Here is a 19,251-nt window from a genome sequence, read left to right on the forward strand (position 1 = left end):
AGAACAAATAATAGGTTTATTCCATGCTGAAAATCTTTTATTCCACTCCTTTTTCAGCATGGAATAAACCTATTACTTGTTCCTTAAAGAAAAAGATGATTCTTTTTCTCTCTCTAGGCTTTTCCAAAGAGTTGCATTTTCCTTAGAGTATTGTAGATCAGCCCCAGATCATTTTTTGGCATTTTCATTGTGTCCAAGATTAAAAACAAGACTGGGAATAGCTTTAGTCTTAACTGAACTGAAATGTGCGCATTCTTTGAGAGGGCCTTTTTGATCATACTGATGGTTTCAGACTCGTTCTAGTATGATTGCAATTTGTTATGTTCCCAGGGATTGAGCTAAAAGCCCTGTGGTGAGACAAGATGATGTCTGTGAAGCTTGGAGACTGGTGGGAATTGTCCTGCATACAAACATACCACACAGATGGCAAGAAGAAGCCAAGTACATGATTTAATTATGAGACTTGGCTGTGAACCAAAGCACGCCCATGAGAAACAAATGACATGTCAACAACATTTTTCATTTTTAATCAATATGAAATTTAATTTGTCCATGTATTTGGAAGCACCCAGCAATTTCTATGTGAAGTGCTGCATTTCAATAGTGTTTGTAGTTTGTTAGAATACAAAAAAAACTCACCAAAATGATTAAAATGATAGTAGTGGAAAGACTGAACTAAAATGCTTGCAAAATGCGGTTTTTAAATGCTTTCTTAGGAAAACACATTTGCAACTTTCTAAATTGGCTTGCAGAACAATTGAACACGCATGTATGCAGTTTGTAAGTATTGCTACATAGGTATATGATACATCAATGGTACTTCCAAGTGTTTTCACTTCTGAGTTATCCAATTATTAATTATTTTTTTATTGACCAGCGAAGTTAAAGTGTTGCGGACAGTGTTACGGACAGTTCTTTCCGGACCCTATGTGGACGACACGATCCAGGGAAAAATGAAGAAAACACGGGGGAAAATGATTTGCAGGATACGGGAATGAAAACAGGGGGGCGTGTCCATGGAGTGCTGGTGGTCGGGGGAGGTGTGGCCGAGGCAAACAATCCGGGGATGAGTCAAAAGCGGAATCCAAAGACAAAGCAAAAGTCCAAAGCCAGGCGATCCATCTGGGACTGATGATTAAAAACCAGAGCCGGGTCGGGACCAGCAGGGAAAACGGGAACAGGAACGGGAACGAGAACAGAAGCTAAAACCATAACAGAGCCAGGCGCATCCAGGTCCCGGGCTCGCATGATGCGGAAACCAATGCAGAGCCTGGATTGGCGCCAGCATCTGGCTTTTAAGGGGGAACTGAAAAGGGGCTGGAGATTAACAACAAACAAGGAAGGGCTGGAGCGCCCTTAAGAGGAGGGGTTTGCGATCGTGACATGCAGTCCCAATTTCTAAGACCGGTTATTAAATCTCCGCAACAAAATTAATTGACAGTATAGCAAAATTGTTCAAATTTCAAATTAAGTGCAAAATTGTGAACTTTCGGAAAATATTGTAGAGTTGCCTTGTTATCGTAGGCAGACAAGAAGCTGGTGGTCTTGCCATAGGCGAGAGCGAGGTGTGTACTTATGGGATGTACAAGCGTCCCTTCCTGCTCACTAGTCACTGTGAGTGAATGAGAAACATGGTCTCTTAACAACATTAATACTTTTTTTGTTTCTTTGAACCCATGTACAGTATATGTTTTACACAATGCCTCACTGTCAAGCTTTTGGCTGTTCAAAACATAGTGGTCACACACAAAACAGAGGATTGGATCGGCAAAAAGTCAGACTATCTCTTTTTCCAAGGGATATTCAACCAGCCAAGAGGTGGGTAATAAACCTGGCCACTGATGCTGGTCCCATGGACAAGTTTCTCAGCGAAATTCAGCATGATGTACGATCAAATAAGTACAGGTTGTGAAGCAGGCATTTCTCCCTAGAAATGTTCAAACATGATATACATACGGAGTTAACAAATAAATAGTATTTGTCAAAACCATTTCGAAGTCGATATGCTGAATTCAATTCAACTGCACTCCTTCAAATCTGCTGTTCAGGCAATGGCAAGGGCCATGGAGCAGCATATGACACATTCCTCCAAAAAAATAAGTCCTGCTATATTTTATATATACAGTATATATCTTTTAAGGTGTGAATAACCATTAAAAAAACACTAATGTAAATTATACAGTATAGCACTTTTGGAAATCTTGAAGATGAATATGAGTGTAGTTTAGTTGGTTGGCGGGTCACCCTTTTTTTTGCAATACTTTAGATAAAGTATTGAAAAAATGTTGTGTTGTATTTGTCGATTTCATTAAAATATTTTAAATTAATCTAGTAGCAGAATTCACTTGGTCTAAAGCATGTTTACAATGTCATAGGGCCGCTGTTGCATTACCAGAGGTTTTGTGGCCTTGTTCTGCATCGCAGACAATGACAGCAATATGGTGCTATGAATACAGTACATCAAAACTTTTGTGATGTAAATTGTAGGTGTTACCCTGTCCTTGGTAGTTTGATTGTGGTTTGAAATGCACTCATCATTCATTATAACTCTGAAATGTAAAAATAGCCTTGCTTGTGGCTTTTTCCCCTTTAACAGAAAAGGGAACAAGTTCAAACTTCCATTTTGTACTACTCTCATATAGGACTATTAATTGATACGAAATAAATGAATACAAAAGCAAGGCTTTTACTTCCATCACAGAAAAGTTAAACTGCAGAAAGCATTAGAAAAGGAAGGATTTGGCTTTTGCGCCAAACTCTCACACACTTGGAAAACTTTCTGTTGTGTTTTCCAGATGAATCCACTCAATCCATGGGCAATAAATCTGTTGTGTAATTCTTGGATTATGCCATATCCTGACGTCTGAAGTTAATTTTTCAGGCAGAAAAGAAAAGAAAGGAAGATTATAGAAACAAGAGGAGGCCATTCCACTCACTGGATACATTTGGTAGTTACTGAAAGTAGCTAATTAATCCAAAGATCTGATATAGCCATTTCTTATAAACAAGAGAGGGTATCTGCTTCAATGGCTTGCTCAATAATCACACAAACCTACTGTATGTGTAAAGAAGTGCCTCCTGTTCTTGGTTTTAAATTAGTTACTTAGTTTCAACTTGTTCACTCTGGGTCATATTTCACTGTTGAAGTCAATGCCCTTGAAATCTGAATGCTCAGATCAGGAAATCTTTTAATATTCTCTGATCAAGACTGAATAGGTTCAGTTCCTTCAGTCTGTCAGTGTAGGACATTCGCTTAAACTTCGGAATGTATCTGGTTGCTTTACGCTGGACTGATTCCAGAGCATCAATAGTTTTACAATGTGGTGACTTTAACACATTATTCCAACTGCAAATGCTAAACAATCCAAAATAATCAAATATGGTGATCTTGTTTAAATTTGACTGAAATTTAGACTTAATAGAGGGTATAAAGTTTACACCCAATATATGAATGGTTATATACTATAGCTTTCTTGTGCTAATAATACATTGATTTAGAGATTGGCATCTCAAAGGGTATTAAAACCATTTGACATCATTTTTAGTTTGGGTGCCAGGGAAAGTTGTACACCATCAGTAGAACATACATACATACTACAGACTGAAGAGATAGCCACTTGACTGAGTGTAGAACGTGTGTTTTATTCACTCTGGAAGCCACACTGCACAAACTATTAGTTATTTCAGACTTATGAGAGGTTATTAAAATGATCGGATATAAACTACTGTAGTAATGCTTGGTGAAGGTAGCACCCTTGCTGGATACAGCTCGGTGTTCCACAACTGGAAGTCTATCATTACAAACAGTTACAATCACGGGACTTGCCACGCTTGATCCAAAGACAGGATCTCGGGTAGGAACACTAGCAGAATAAGTTTATTTCACTTGGCGTATTTACCTAACTGTAGTTCTATCCAAAGAATATACTGCATTTAATATTAATATTGCATATTCATTGACTTCATGAAGAAAGTTGGCACTTTCACAAGGCCATGTTTTGACTATGTATTGTAGTTTATAATGCATTATGAAAAAAGTTCACTTAGAGATAATTAAATCTGCAAAAGTGCCAAATGACCTGTATTGTATTACAGAATTGTCTCCTCAGAAACAAATGGTCATGCTTTTTCTGTGCAATTACTGAACATATACACGTTAAATCAGTATACTAGATCAGCAGGCAAAATGCAAACCAAGAATAAGAAAAGTTGAATGTTACATGAACCTATTCAATTCAGAAAATAGTGAATAACAGTTGAGAAGTATCATCTTTACTGTCCCCGTACTTTGTTGTAAAATATGTTTACTGTACTGTATATAAACTTCAATCATTTAGAGAGTTACTAACCTTTTATACTATATTTTTATAATATTGTGATTACCAAGATCCTTACAATGGTATCTGCATCTACAGTGGAATAGAATACACTCATAATGCATTTTTTGCATTGGAGAAGCTTTTTTGTATTATTTTTTTTTATCAAAGTGCAACAAAGAACAAAAGGTACAAGGTTCTTTACCATTTATTCTATTCTCTGATCATGTATTGCTTATAACACATTGCAGTTACACCTTCTGTTATGACACCCGCTTCCCAACAACAGAGGATCTCTCGTTCTGTCAGCAGGGGAAGGTGTAGACCGCCGGAGTAGTAAACCTACCAGATTACTTACTCTCCACCGCACCGCCACCTCCCAGTATACTTAAGCACAGTCTTACTTAGCCACCTTGCTCAGTATTGGTGTTTCCTAAGTGAGCTACTCTTTCGGTCCGCGCTTTATATGTATCGCACACCTTTTTGGTTTGGCAAGTTCTCTCCCTGGTTTTGGACTTCTGGCTTTCTCCTTTATACTAAGGCTTTCGGATCATGGCTTTGGTTTGGCAAGTACTCTCCTTGGTTTTTGACTTCTGGCTTTCATGTTCACACTTCGACTACGTGCTCGGATTGCGATTGAGGAACAATCTTAACTCAAAGTATATTTTCCAGCTCCTCCATAGGGTCTATATTTCTTTCTCTCTCGGCTTTAATAGCTGGATTCATAACACCTTCTGATCTAATATTGGTTCTGGATTTCTAACGTAAATATCTTGTTCCAGAGGAGAACACAAGATCAGGAGACAGATTTTCAAATGAAAGGGAACTCTGGAATCTCCATAAAGGCATAAAAGACATTTAAAAAAACACAAACTAAGAAGTTTGTGTTTTTGTAAGGCAAAACTTTAACCACAGCTAAGTAAAAACAAGAAGTGGACGCTCACATTTCCATAGCTATGCTTGTTTCTAACTTTGAGCCACTCCCAGTGAACACTACTGCAAATAATTTCTAAATATAATTTTCTTTTTGCGTCATAGGCACTGTGATTTACTAGCATACACTTGGAGATTTAGTGAAAATATTTATCTTATCACATTCTATAAATTCTTCTAGTGTGCTAAAGTCTGTGATGTAAAATATGTTAGAAATGTTACTGAAGTAATATATGTAGTAAGACATAAAATATGTATAAAACCTCTTAAAATTCTTCACAGTGAAAATTGTTGCAGACATGCCCACTATTCTAAAAAATTATTGGTCAGTTTAATGTAATGTGTATAACAGGAGTATTTCCTAATGCAGCAAGCAAAATAATAACCTAAATACCAGATGTTTCCTGCAGGTGAAACCTGTTTGCATGTTTTTTTCTAGACTTGTTACATATTTTATCAGGGACATTGCTTTGTAACCAATATAGGAACCCAGAAAAAAAAGGCAGAAAGCAGAAAAATGTGGAGAAATCCGTTTTTTTTGTATTTGTCTCTAATCACTTTGTTTCATCCTTCAATGAAGACAAACTGTAACAAGACTAAAATGTTTTTTGACTACAATATGCTGTCTCCCCGAAGCTGAGATGGCTGATATTGTCCGCAGAGCTTACATTCCTAGCCCAGGCACAGTCCTAGCTAAAGTAGGTAACAACCCCCATGATCCAATCTGGCACAAACAACAGCAGCATAAGCAGCACCTTTTCCATCCATAACAAATCCAAATTTCTTGGAGACAAACTAACCAATAGGTCCAAATTGGTGATCTTCACTGCAATCCTACCAAGCAAAGGATAAAAAATTGTTAACCCACCAGCACAACACATGCATGAGTACGTGATGTGCAGAGGAAGTCTTTCGCTTTCTGGGCCACTGGAAACCCTACCATGGCAGTGGACTTACATACAGACAAGACGCATGACATCTGAACAAAATGGACATCATGTCATCTTGGCACAAGGATCTGCAAAGGTATCCAGAAACCTTTAGATTCGAGTTTAAGTGGGAAGAAGCCAAAGGTAATTAAGTTGAAGGACACATGGGTAATTAAGTCAAAATGAGAACTCAAGTTGAAAAACAGAACTGAGGACAAGTTGATTAAAACACCCAAATGCTAGGAATGTTAGAAAGAAAAGAGTTCGAATTCTAATTCTAATATTACTCAAATCACAGAAACTTGGCTAATGAAAGGAAATGACTGCAACAGTAGTGGATACTCTGTTCTGGAGAGACAGAAGCGGGGAGGTACTACATTATACTGTACAGCAGTGGTTCTCAAACTGTGGTACGCGTACCTGCAGTGGTACGCAGAGTGCCGCCAGGTGGTACGCCAAGTGACCCTGGAACTGTGTTGTGGGCGCTGAAAAAATCGGGATGGGTTTTCATATTTTGTATTTTAATACGTGTCGAATACGCAGCCTACATACTACGATACAGTGCGCACTAATACTTCAGTGGACACAAGAGATACTCTGTAATTCTATACCACTCTATAGGAATGCGTGCTACGGACGCAAGTGACCAATTGTATTTTAAAAAAGCTACTGTATCTCCAGCAAATAGGGAGAAAGGAGAATGTGCGTGATTTTGGAACAATGCCAACGTAGTAAACACAGGACTGCATAGAAATGCGTGCTACGAACGCTGGTACTGTAATCTTGTGAGCACAGGAAAGCGTGAAAAATAACAGAAAAATATTTAAGAACTGTTCTAAGTTAATTTGAGAAAAATACACAGAGTGTCTCTGTGTTTCTCTCCCTTGCGCATGAAATAAATACTTAAAATAAACACTGAAATAAAAACGGAAACGTGGAAAAATGCAAGCTTGCGGATTGCTAAAGCAGGTAAGCCCCACACAATTATGTGTGGAGAAAAAGCTGCTGAACAGCTCGACCTGCTGCCCCCCCCCCCCCGAAAGACACAGTCATTCATAGAGTTATTGAAATGAAGGATTATATCAAAAGTACGCTGACAGAGCGCGTTAAGATGAGCAGATGTTTTTCACTGCAATTAGATGAGTCTGTAGTCGATTTGGCCAATTTGCTCGTTTACGTTAGATACGAGTTTGAGGGTATGTCCCGTGAGGACTTTCTGTTCTGTGAGCCGCTACCAACAGGAACTACAGGAGAGCACGTATTTCAGCTTCTGAATGAATTTATCGAAGAGAATGGCATCGACTGGATAAAATGTGTCGGAGTTTGTACAGACGGTGCTAGAGCAATGACAAGCCGACACAGCGGTGTAAATGCACGAATTAGAGAGGTTGCTCCAGAAATTAATGGTTAGTTGCAACATCCACCGCGAGACCTTTGCTGTCAAGAAAATGCCTGGCGATTTAAAATCTGTTAGACTGTTGTGAATTGTATCAAGGCTCGAAAAATTAATTCACATCTGCTTTGCTCGACTAAACAGGCTTACCCCTCTCACTGAAATGGTGCTTTTTTATTTTTATGTGTTGGTTTTTTTTCTGTAAAACACTTTGATAAGCCACATTTTAATATATCAAACAGTTTATTATTATAATATTTATTATATGTATGTGTGGGTGTGTTTGAACATGCACTCATGTTGGTCATTGATAATTTCTGGGGTTCCTATGAGATGATGACTTGTACAGTAGGTGGTACTTGGATGCTTTGGTTGGATTAGGGGTGGTACTTGGTCCAAAAAGTTTGAGAACCACTGCTGTACAGTATTAGAAACTATTCAGGCTCAGGAACTTAGGTTGGATGAATTAAGAATTAAGAGTCTCAGAATCTAAAAATGTGAAATTCAGCAAAAAACCATTATACAGTGTTAGGAGCACCAAGTAGGTAGCTGCATCAGCATGTGTATGCTGCAAAGGAATAGGTAAAGATTTATTCCATGCCCAAAGGAAAAGAAAGGAGACACAATATTTCAGCGTGGAATAAACCTTTACATGTTCCTACAGAATATAGCACCAAAATGCAAATATTTATTCTAATTCAAAACAACTATTTTTTTTTCCAAAAACTGTTTTTAATAATAATTCTGAACACTCCAATCAAAGCTCTTCATAGGTAATGGGGACTCTCCTCCACCACCACCAATGTGTAGCCCCCACCCGGATGTTGTGATGGCAACCATAGTGGACCAGTACACTCACCACACACCAGAGGGGTGGAGAACAGAGTGATGAAGCCAAATCATAGATGGGGATTATTAGGAGGCCATGATTGGTAAAGGCCAATGGAAAATTTAGCCAGGTCGCCACTGTTACACTAGGACTGGGCGATATAGCCGTAAATTAATATCACGGTATAATTGTCAATAAAGATAAGGATCCAGTTAAAAAACTATTATAATTAATTGGAAGTACAGAAAAAATGAAATTAGGCCAAGAGAGATAGATGGAAAGATCATACTGGAGGATAAAATAAGTTATTTCAACACCACAGTAGCAAAAGAGATGTAAAGGCCAAAGCAAAATGTATCTGGGACAATAATGGAAACTTCTGGACAATGAAGGGGAAATGGCTTTTGTACTAAACCAGTGTTTCACTCAGGTGTTTAGAAAGCAAAATGTCAACGAAGTGTCTCAGGCAGCTGAACAAAGTTCTACATTAAACAGGGATTAACACAAAAGAGACAGAAGTATCTAAAGTACTAGAAGCACTCAAGGTTAATACATTTCCAGAGCCTGATAATATCACACCAATTGTACTTATAGTAAGGAAACAATGCTAAACAGAAGCCATCGACACAATTCATCCAAAAGTCACTCAATATAGGAGGGACACCCACAGATCAGAAAATTTATAATGTTGTGCTTACCAATAAAAAGAATGACAAAACTGAACCAAGCAATTATAGATCAATAAATATGAATTCTGTTACATGTAAGGTTATGAAAACAATTAGAACAAGAAGATGACAGCTATGGGAATAAGATCACATGGATTTAATTGATTAACTTGCTCTTTAATTCAGCAACTCCAGTAATAGACACACACTGACAACACAATCTGGCTTTTGTTAAAGTCAGTCTTTTATCAGGAATTCTCAAATTACAGGCAGTAAGCATTTTGAAAAAGGTATGCTTTTGAATTCAGAAGTTGGTAATGGATTGGTTAATGCACCCACGGTGTTCTGGTCACTGTTGGTGTATTTGTTGGTTTTGTTGTTTAACTTTGTCTCGGGTTTTGTTTGTATCAAGTTTTTGCAGGACAAACTCCTTTACATCCGTGACACACTTTCATTTTTTGTTTTGTTTTTGTTTTGGTATAATGGGTTTATACCCTGAATTTGGATGCGTACCTGCAGAGATGTTGTGTGAAAGCTCATCAACTGAAGGAGGACCTGCTGACCGGGATAAAAGACTACCTTAACTGTTGGGCACAATGAAAATGTGTTTGTTTCAGAAACAACATAATAATAACAAAAAGAATAATCCCACTCTCACCCATGCCCTGCTTTCCACAAATCATTCCCATTACTTAACATCCAGCAAGCCAGCTAAAATCACTGAAAAGACTCAGAAAGAAGGGAGTGATTGAGCACTGTAAGTAAAAAATAAAAGAGGATACTGTCAGATGAATTGAAAAATTACATGGCGGCACTTTTCAAGATTATAACAGGACAAATTAAGACGTGTAGCACAGTGTGTAAGCATGATATTAACATGACTGGTAACCTACCTTCCTTCAGAAGCCCTAGCAAAACACAGAGCACGAGACAGGTAACTCGCCAAGATCAAAAGTTTCTTCGACAGTATAAAAAATCACGTCTGTGCAAGGATTATCAGTAGCAGACAGCGTGATCACGACTGCAAGTGAAGGTAGAGACTATTAAGCCATCTTTTCAGAAAGACGGAATAGATGACAGATTCTTTCTCACAGATAAGGATAAGTTCAGTTCCTACAGTTAAGTGGCTCACTGACAATGGGCAGGTGGAATTTCAGATAAGATGTTTCACTTGAATAGGATCATGAAGGACCAAGACATGTGGCAGGCTGGAGACGGATGCCATTGAACAGTGGAACCTGTAACACTCCATTCCTGTTGAACACCGGGAGAAATAATGTGTCTGTTACAGAACTGTTACCAGCCATTTGCAATGTTCCAGTGTAGCATCCTCTAGATGGAGGGTTCCTTACTCTGGAAATCAGTGTCCAGAATCCAGCAGATTTTCTATGAAAGATCGATTTTTCTATCTTTCAATCACCAGTTAGGGGTGTGGAGAATGGGTAAAGTAGTTAAGTTTTAATTGGGTCAGTGTGACACTTCTCCCAGGTGAGGAGCTATTTAAAACTTCAGACAAAAAGTCTTCTGGATTACCTAACAAGGATCAGTTGATAACTTCTGCACTAGATGTCTGTTCTGCTCAACATCCTGTCCACATACATGGATGACCTTTTTATTTCCTGAACTTCACATAACATTCCACCACAATGGCACTGCTAGAATAAACACTGGATAGAGTATTTCTGTGCTGAAGCCCCCAGATGTTGTTGTGTAGCCATTTTTCCCAAAATACAGCCACTGTATACCTACTTACAAGTCACACAATGCCCTTTGTGTCTTCTCTCTTCACAAAATGTGGTGACAATTTTATTTTTTAAGATTTCGATTTAAAAAATGCCTGTCCTACCCTCAGCTGTACAAACAGAAAAGCTGCTGGATGTGGAAAATCCTTTCATTTCTAAGTGCAGTTTATACACCAATTATCAGTGGTTTTGTAAAAGGATATGAACCGATTCAACTTTGTACCATACAGTACATGCTGCGGTTATCATAGATCTATGTTAAGTTAAGGTCTCCTTTCTTGTAAAATACGGAGAAAAAAAATTAATTACAAAATATAGAAAATAAAATATGTATAGGTGACAGATATATTATTGATTTAATCACTTCACATTAAAATCTATTAAGATCTATGCAGCTATCTCTATATCTCTAATTTGGTCTTTTCTACATTTTGTTTAAAATTATTTTACACATAAAATGATGCAGTTGGCCTCTTTCATACCTGTCCGATACAGATGTTCTGCATTCTACACATTTAAAACACATTAATTATAACAAACTTGTGAATAGTGAGTAAACATAATGTACAGTATATGTATACTACAGTGGTTAAAACTTTGCTCTTTTTGAATGTCCCCTACAAATCTATATTATATTTCTAGTATTATTAGAAAATTAAATGTGCAAAACATTTTTTTTCAAAAAGTAGTTTAAACTTAAGTGTTTGTGCATTGCACTGTTCATAGATGTCAATAAAGAGCAAACCGAGGCACAGAAAGTAATGTGTTGGGACTGTCAATATGAGGTTGTTGGCTTCGGATATGTACCAGTCACTCAGTCTAGTGGTCTATTTATTGGTTATTATAGATCTGTGAATCCAAAAGAAAATGGTCAATTTGCACTGGAAAAATCAAAATTAAAATGTTTAGTTTGACAACCAAAATGAGTGTCTAGGCTATATTTCTCTGAAACTTCCTCTGAAATTGTTTGGCATAACATCCTCTGCATTTTGCAGTTCCTTAGAAATATGTCTTGCTTTGAGAATACCACTTAACATACTGATCCACAAAACAATAGACAACTGAGAGCTTTTAAAAAATGTATTTATTCTCTAAGGTAGATGTATTTACGGTAGTCTCCTCAAACAATAATTAAAAGAAAAAATGTTGACAACATAATCTGTACAATAACACCATGGACAATGGGAGTATTGTGCAGCTTCACTTTCCAGATTCAAATCTCCATAGATGGTTATTCCTACACTAACCTCATACTCTTTCATGATGGATGAATCCATACACCGCAGCCTACTCAGTAAAGTTGCAAGGTGAGGTCACACCAAAGATGTGGCAGTTCTGATTTAGTTACCTTAACCACAGACATAGACATGAAAGTAAAATGCAAAGCAAGTTCCCAATAAAAAAGGAGGTTAAGGTGTCTAATATAAATATGTTAGTAAGGAGGAAAAATAAATAAATGTTGCCTTTGTCCTAGTTAAGATAGTTAGGCCAAAGATCTTGATCTTATGTTGCAACTTCTTTTTTGTCAGTGTAAGTTTGGTGCCTGTAAGTCATACACTAAAGGAAAATCCCAAAATGTTAATTCAACTCAAAATAAAGTAAAATTTAGACTAAGCTTTTATTCAGTAAATGTTTGTGCTTCAAATTTTAACAATTGGCAAATAGTCTATGATACATTAAAAAAAAAACAATCTTTAACTCCTTTAGTTTAAGCATTGTGTGAACTAATCTACCCGTTGTCCCAGAGTATACCTGATTCTGTGTTAGAATGCTGGTCAAGTTATGATAATAAAGAAAAAAGCACAACAGGTTTATTGAAAATGTGGCCTATTTAATTTGGTTGAGAGGCATATATTACAGTGCAAACATTTCTTTGGCAATGTTATGGTTTTACAAAACGAACGTCTAAAGATTGTTATTTATGTCTTTCAAACAGTGTAGCTAAACCATTTTCAGTCTTGCATGACAGTGTACTTTGTTGATATTAAGCACAGAATTGATGTTCACATGAGACCACAAATACAATGTTTAAATGAGGTTCAAAACTGTTTAAAATAAGCGAAAATGGTCCACAACCTCCTTCACAGATAAATCAGTTGTAGTCATTAGAACGACACCTGATCAGTAGCCAGTGTAAAAGGAGTCATCTTGAACAAATCTATTTCAGCTATAGTAAAGACAGAAACAAAAATGCTATTATCAATTTCCATAATCAGGGAAAAATTGCCAATTAGGAAAAAACAGATTTAGAACAGAATAGAAAATTCAACACATTACTCGAAAAAGGTTTCAGAATCTAAACTAATTCTAAGTTTAATCCTAAATCATACATTATTTAAACTTCAATGAAATGGCAAACTGTATAATTTCATTTGAAATCAGATTTAAGCTACAAGACCAGAAGCAAGATTTGAGTCATTCCAGAATGTAATTTTAATTAAATAAATATCACCATACACAATCATTAAATGGGATTGTTTTATACTGTATGACACTTCAGAAAGCTTTGTCTGGGATTATTGAAAAATATGAACTTCCAATCAAGTTATCAAAAACATCAAAGCACTTTTAGCAGGATAAGAGGATATGTGCTCATATGTTGACCATTTCTAAATCTGAGAATGTATACGAGGATGAAACATGAAACTGTTTGCCTTAACAAGTCACAAATCACATATTTTCTTGCTTTGACTTCCATTTGAAGGATTACTCCGAATTTTGCATTTCAGAGATATACTGTAGCAATACTCTGGGCTGGAAAAGATGTTGTCTATTTTACAACATATGGCTTCTATTAGTTGGCAATTAGGAGTCAGGAAGTTGAAAAAAATGCTGTTTTTAAGGATCACATTAAATAACATCATCGCTTCTTAAATGTCACCACAAAACTCTGACTGGAAGCCATAATGTCAACATTCTAGCCTGCAATAAATATTCAACATTAAGGAAATTAATGAAATCATGCAGTCAAAAACCCGAATGAGCCGTGTCTTCCACTCCTCATTGTACAAAATGTAAGGACTGGAGAATTCGTTTGGAAAACAGTGTTGAAAACACCATGGAGATGCAAAGTAGTGTACATTGGTTTAAAAATATTTAATACACATTGTATGTTCATAAAAAGCTTGACAGACAATTGCTTTTTTCATTAGAATTTTGCATACAACTTAATGTTCCAGTTCTTCCTGCAGTCTGTACCTGAGGAAGCATGTTTTCTCAATTAGGAGTGTTGCCCCTGCAATAGGCAGACAAGAAAAAAATACTACTGACAGTTTAAAGTTGATTGTGGAAAAAGCACCAATGTTCCTTGTCTATACATTAAATTAGTCACTTTAAATTGTTCCTGACACAGAAATAAACTGTGATATAAAGAAGTACAAAGTAATAACCTGTTCTGAGGTATGACCAGTGTCCTTCAATGTAGTTATAAAAGCCCATCTTGTAAGTGCATAAAAGAGAGACTGTAACTTATGTAATCGGTACAGCAAAAGTAAATACTGTTTTGGTAAGTCTGTAACAAACACACAAGCAATAAAAAAGAGAATAAAATGTACAAAAAGCCTTTAACTTGCCGATGGGGCAGTTCAGCTTGTCAGAAGAGTAGTCAGGCCACATATGAAAATATTCCAAATTGTGAAAATCTGTTTATGTCACTACAAAAACAATAAAACAATCACAACATCAGATGTTAGTTAACCAACAGTTGTCATTGGAAAAAAAATTACATTAAGTGATCAGTAGGCATTTTTGGATAAAAAATATTTTTAAGTCTTCACATTATCTTCATTTGTATGCAGGTAATATAAAGGGAAGGCATATATAAGCACCTTGAACATTTAGTAAAAGCTGAAGTTACTAGTAACTTTATATGTAAAATGTCTTCAGAGAAATTAAAAATATCTCTCAAATGTATTTGAAGAGTAAAGGCGCATCGTGTATACTGTATATGAAGCTTTGCATATCTTAAAAAAACAAATACTTTTAAGGTTGTACTTTATAGCTACACTGTTAATGAGGGAAAAAAGTAGCACCATTTTTTGGCATCTCTAACCTGAGAAAGCTTGACAACACAACATGGTAGACAATCACCCTGTCAATTTAACTGCCTACTTCCTTTTCATACTTGTTGCAGTTAGATTCCCTCTTACCATCTTTTAAGAAAGTAAAAGCATATAAACCAAAAATCAGATAAAGGTCTCAAGATACCCTGGAACGTTTGTGGATCATTGCATGCCTGTCTTGAAGTTTTATGCATTGTACCTGCTTTTTAACCACCAAATCTAAACAATGGTCTACATAGGCAGCTTAGGGTAATTAAAAAAATAATGAAAAAAAAAATGATGAGACAATTGGACACTGGCGATTGCACACTTGCAGGTCACTTTTAGATCTATGGAAAATCTGGAAAATACTGGCTTTATACTTTCTCTCTGTGGCTTGCTGACGTTTCCATGCATACAGGACAGCATGCTCCTTTTAGCTTCACGGGCCTCTGGCACTCTGTTGGAGGACAAGTCTCCACAAAACATGTGACCTGGGCATCCTGAAAACAAGTTTAAAATATAAGCACAAAGTGCTCACAGTTGTGCAAAGATTCATTGTGGCTCTAGAAAGACTTTGCATATCCTAAATCTATACTATGCAATTGTTATAAAAATATATATACAGCAAAAAAACAGTTCCCTAAAGTTCCTATTTAAGAGGATATAAGTATGTATGCCACAAAAGCATCAACCAGTTTCGTTCTCTGCAATGTGCATTAATGTATCATTAATGTCAAGCTAAAACTGATACAAAAAAACTTCATCATATTTGAAATGTAGCATAAGATGAGCTTACAGTATCATTGATTTTGTTATGTACTGGTGCACACAAGGTTGTGCTCATTTGTAATGAAAGTGCTAAGAACAAACTTTAACCTGTTTTTCAAATATCAAAATGAAAAACTGATATTTATCCCTTTATTGCAGCAGGTATGAAAGAAAAACTACTTGGATATTCTAGACTGAATACCTAACTGTAAAATGGGGCCACATTAAACAGTGCAAAAGAACAAAGCATTTGTTGGAGAGAAAAGCAAAGAGGTCCTAGCATTATTACTATTTTGAAGCAGCAAGCAACTTAAAAAATAATCTGCTGATCAGCATTGCTTACTACCCGGTTTAATTAATTGGTTCTGGCTTAAGTCAAATAAAAAGATCAGATAAATGAAAGATCTTGATGTATGATGGAAGTATCCATGTACTTACTTTGCACTCGCATGTAGTACAAGAGTCCCTTTTCCACTTTTCCATGCAGGATCGTTCTCTCCCCTTTTCATCAGTGCAGTCGGTTTTACTCACACGAGCTTCAAGTTTCTTTATCTGGTGAAAAATCAACAGCAGGCTTCAACATCTACCACCAACAAACTCCTAAACGGATCTGTTTTAAGTAGAGGACTAATTAAAAAAACAAAACAACTAAAACAAGTACAATTTGCACTGAAGAAAAAAAGATGTCTATTTCCGTATAATATAAATAATGCAGTCTCCTGCTATTCCAGTGAAGTTCATAGAAGAACTGAGATTCAAAAAAGTTATAAGATTAATTTGATAATTATGTTTACTGTTGTGTTAATTATGTTATGGCTTATGTCAATTTACATGACTAAATATATCAAGCATATCATTTAACTCAGATATTAAAATCTCCAAAAATTACAATAGGAAAATTTTTATTGGGATGCAATAATAATATACAATACAATAATACAATAATAATATACAATAAACTCATATTTAAGTCAAACTGTTCATATGAGCAGTTAACACGGACATTCTGCCTTCCTGTGTAAGCACATTTAGCCCTGCAGCACAGAAAAGTTACTGCAGAACTTTTGGGTTTTTAACAATGTCCCTTAAGACCTGTCAGTCCAATGATGCCATGTTTATGGTTTGGCAGCTCTTCAAGAATGCAGTTTGCATTTGGCACGCACTCTGTAAAAGCCTGTCAAGCTACAACGCCTGCAACCAATGTTTCTTCTTTTATGCTGGTTTGCAGGTGCAGGCAGGCACCCCAGCCAAACAAAAGATGAATGTTGCTCATGTTCAGATAAAGAAAAAAAACAGCACTGACTGCAATTTTATTTAGCGTTGTTACATTGAAAAATAACATCTGCTTCAAAGATGTTTTAGCTTCAGGTGCTAAAAAAAAGAAGCTTGTGAAGTTTCAGTCCTCTTACACTTCATATATTTAAAATTTATTTGCTGCCGTTGTGAGTGAGCATATAAAATGTGAAATACTTGCGGGAATGATATAGTTAGTACATTTTCTTAATTCTCAAAATAATACAATCTAATAATCTAATAATGACAATATATGTTAATATAAATCCATGAAAACTTCAGGGAACTTACCTGCTTGCGCAGACTTGAGATAGTCTTTTGCATATCTAAAACAAAGTCTTGAAAGTCATTTATTGTGGGTTCAGTGCTTTGCTGTACAGGCTTCAGTGCAACTGTGTGATTTCTGTGCTTTTTTAAATTGTCGTCCACATGGCTGCAAACATGAAAAAATCCACTGAAAAAATGCCAGTCTTCCCGACATGAGTTGTTCAGTATGATTGATACAGTAATTTAAGTAGTAAACTGCTTACATCTTATAAGACTGACATTTAATTTAAAAAATAATAGTACATATTTGACACCTTGTCTAGTTTTTTACCTTCCAGTGTGGCTCATATTTAAGACAAACTTATTTTTTTTACAATTTTATATTACTTTAGACTAGGATGAGTATTATAATTAAAGTTCAAAGAGAAGTGGCAGCAATAAATTCAGTTAGCTTATTAAGTAACTTAACTCAGTCAAATGTTGGATGTATTAATAATGTTTTTTTTTCTTAATTACTGCTTGTAAACTATACCTGTGACTGCAGAACGGATCCCTCATGTAACCCCAGGAGTGGATATAAAACTATAACAAATATGTTTTTATACATATTTTATGGGTGAAAGAAGCTAAATTTCAGCAGAAACTACAATCAATCAGGCCAATCAATAACTACAGTATAAGTGGTTGCATAAGTATTCAACCCCTTTTCAAACTTAGTTGGTTCATAGTTCAGAATAAATCCGCCTGTCTCTGTAAGGTCCCTCAGTCAGGTAATGAATTTGAAATCTCAACCATGAAGACACAGCGCTTGAGCAGGTTTGCAAAGATGGAAATTGTACCATTCCACCATGCAAAGAGACTTATTGAAAAGACTCATAACTGTAATTACTGCTGAAAGGGATTCCAGCGAGTATAACAAGTATTGACTCAGGGGTTGAATCCCTGTGCAATCAACATATTTTTTTTAACATTTGGTAACATTCAGCTTCTTTCAATCAGAATATTTCACCCATTTTCACCCATTCAGCAGTCAAGTTTTGATTACAGATATTCACTTAAAAAATGTGTACACGCCATTTGTAATTCAGCAAAATCAGACATTATTGGAAAGGGATTGATACTTTTGGAAGTATATCAGATATATTCAATTTCAGCATATCTGAAATATTCAGTGAAAAAGCATGATGATATAAGTATTGAAGTTGATTTTCGCAAAAGAAAAGGCTCAGTTAAAAAATAGATTATAACTCATTTAGCAAACAATGAAAACCATTCACTGTCATACAATAAAATGCTATTAATTTTGATATGAAATAGGAAAAATACAAGAACAGGGTATAAAAGGAAATATTTAAAGAAATTTCAATTTTTAAATGTAAACACTCCCACTAAAAGGCCTTATAAATAGTCTTTATCTATAATATAATTCTTACCTATAAATATTCTCTTTCTTCTCACTTCTGGAGTGACTGTCCTCTGCAAAGCTGAAGTCTACTGACCGTTTTCCTCGGAAATGGAAGGACAGTGCATTGAACTGCCCTTTGGTCCTGCAGTCTACAAATATAAAACAATAAAACAAAAAAAAGGTTTTTAGAACGTCTTTAAATGTTATGAAGCAATTAATTAACTCCACCAAATGATAGGATGGTTAAAAGCTTAGAGTTTAATTCAGTTAGGCCTTATTGGGAATATTGTGTACAGTTTAGGTAACCCACACTACAGAAAAGATATTACTGCTCTGGAATCAGTGTAGAACAACCAGAAAGTGGGGCTTGAGAGACTGTCCTACACTGACAGGCTGAAGGAACAGAAACTTTTTCATCTTGAACAGAGAAAGCAATTAGGGGTATTTAAAATCCTCCAAAAGAGACGATTTCTTCAGAATGAATGGTAAAACATGAACAGAGGGCACAGGCGGGAACTATGCGGAAGTGCTTTTAAGACTGAGGAGGCACCAATTTACCAAAATGGCTGTGGGAGTGTGGAATAACCTACCTGGGTTAGCTGTTAAAGGCCTTCAGTCATTTGTCATCTTTCTTATTATCTACTATCTACTATATACAGTACATC

The 19,251-nt window shown here is 36.1% G+C and overlaps 1 protein-coding gene across 4 annotated transcripts in view; it reads right to left on the reverse strand.

Moving 5' to 3' along the window:
- Positions 1 to 12,620: 12,620 nt before the first annotated feature.
- pxdn (peroxidasin) overlaps positions 12,621 to 19,251 on the reverse strand; it is a 92,756-nt gene continuing 86,125 nt past the window's right edge. For 2 of the 4 annotated variants that reach the window (XM_088626515.1, XM_088626513.1), the window contains 4 exons: positions 18,615 to 18,735; positions 17,206 to 17,347; positions 16,060 to 16,173; positions 12,621 to 15,353 (listed from right to left, as the gene is read on the reverse strand). In XM_088626515.1, coding sequence (XP_088482641.1) covers positions 15,228 to 15,353; positions 16,060 to 16,173; positions 17,206 to 17,347; positions 18,615 to 18,735 — 503 coding nt within the window. In that variant the 3' untranslated portion in view covers positions 12,621 to 15,227. The remainder of the gene's footprint in view (positions 15,354 to 16,059; positions 16,174 to 17,205; positions 17,348 to 18,614; positions 18,736 to 19,251) is intronic. The other 2 variants (XR_015935489.1, XM_088626514.1) reach the window with 2 other exon arrangements.

Source organism: Lepisosteus platostomus, chromosome 3 (assembly GCF_059453375.1).
Source record: "Lepisosteus platostomus isolate fLepPlt1 chromosome 3, fLepPlt1.hap1, whole genome shotgun sequence".
NCBI classification, from domain to species: domain Eukaryota; kingdom Metazoa; phylum Chordata; class Actinopteri; order Semionotiformes; family Lepisosteidae; genus Lepisosteus; species Lepisosteus platostomus.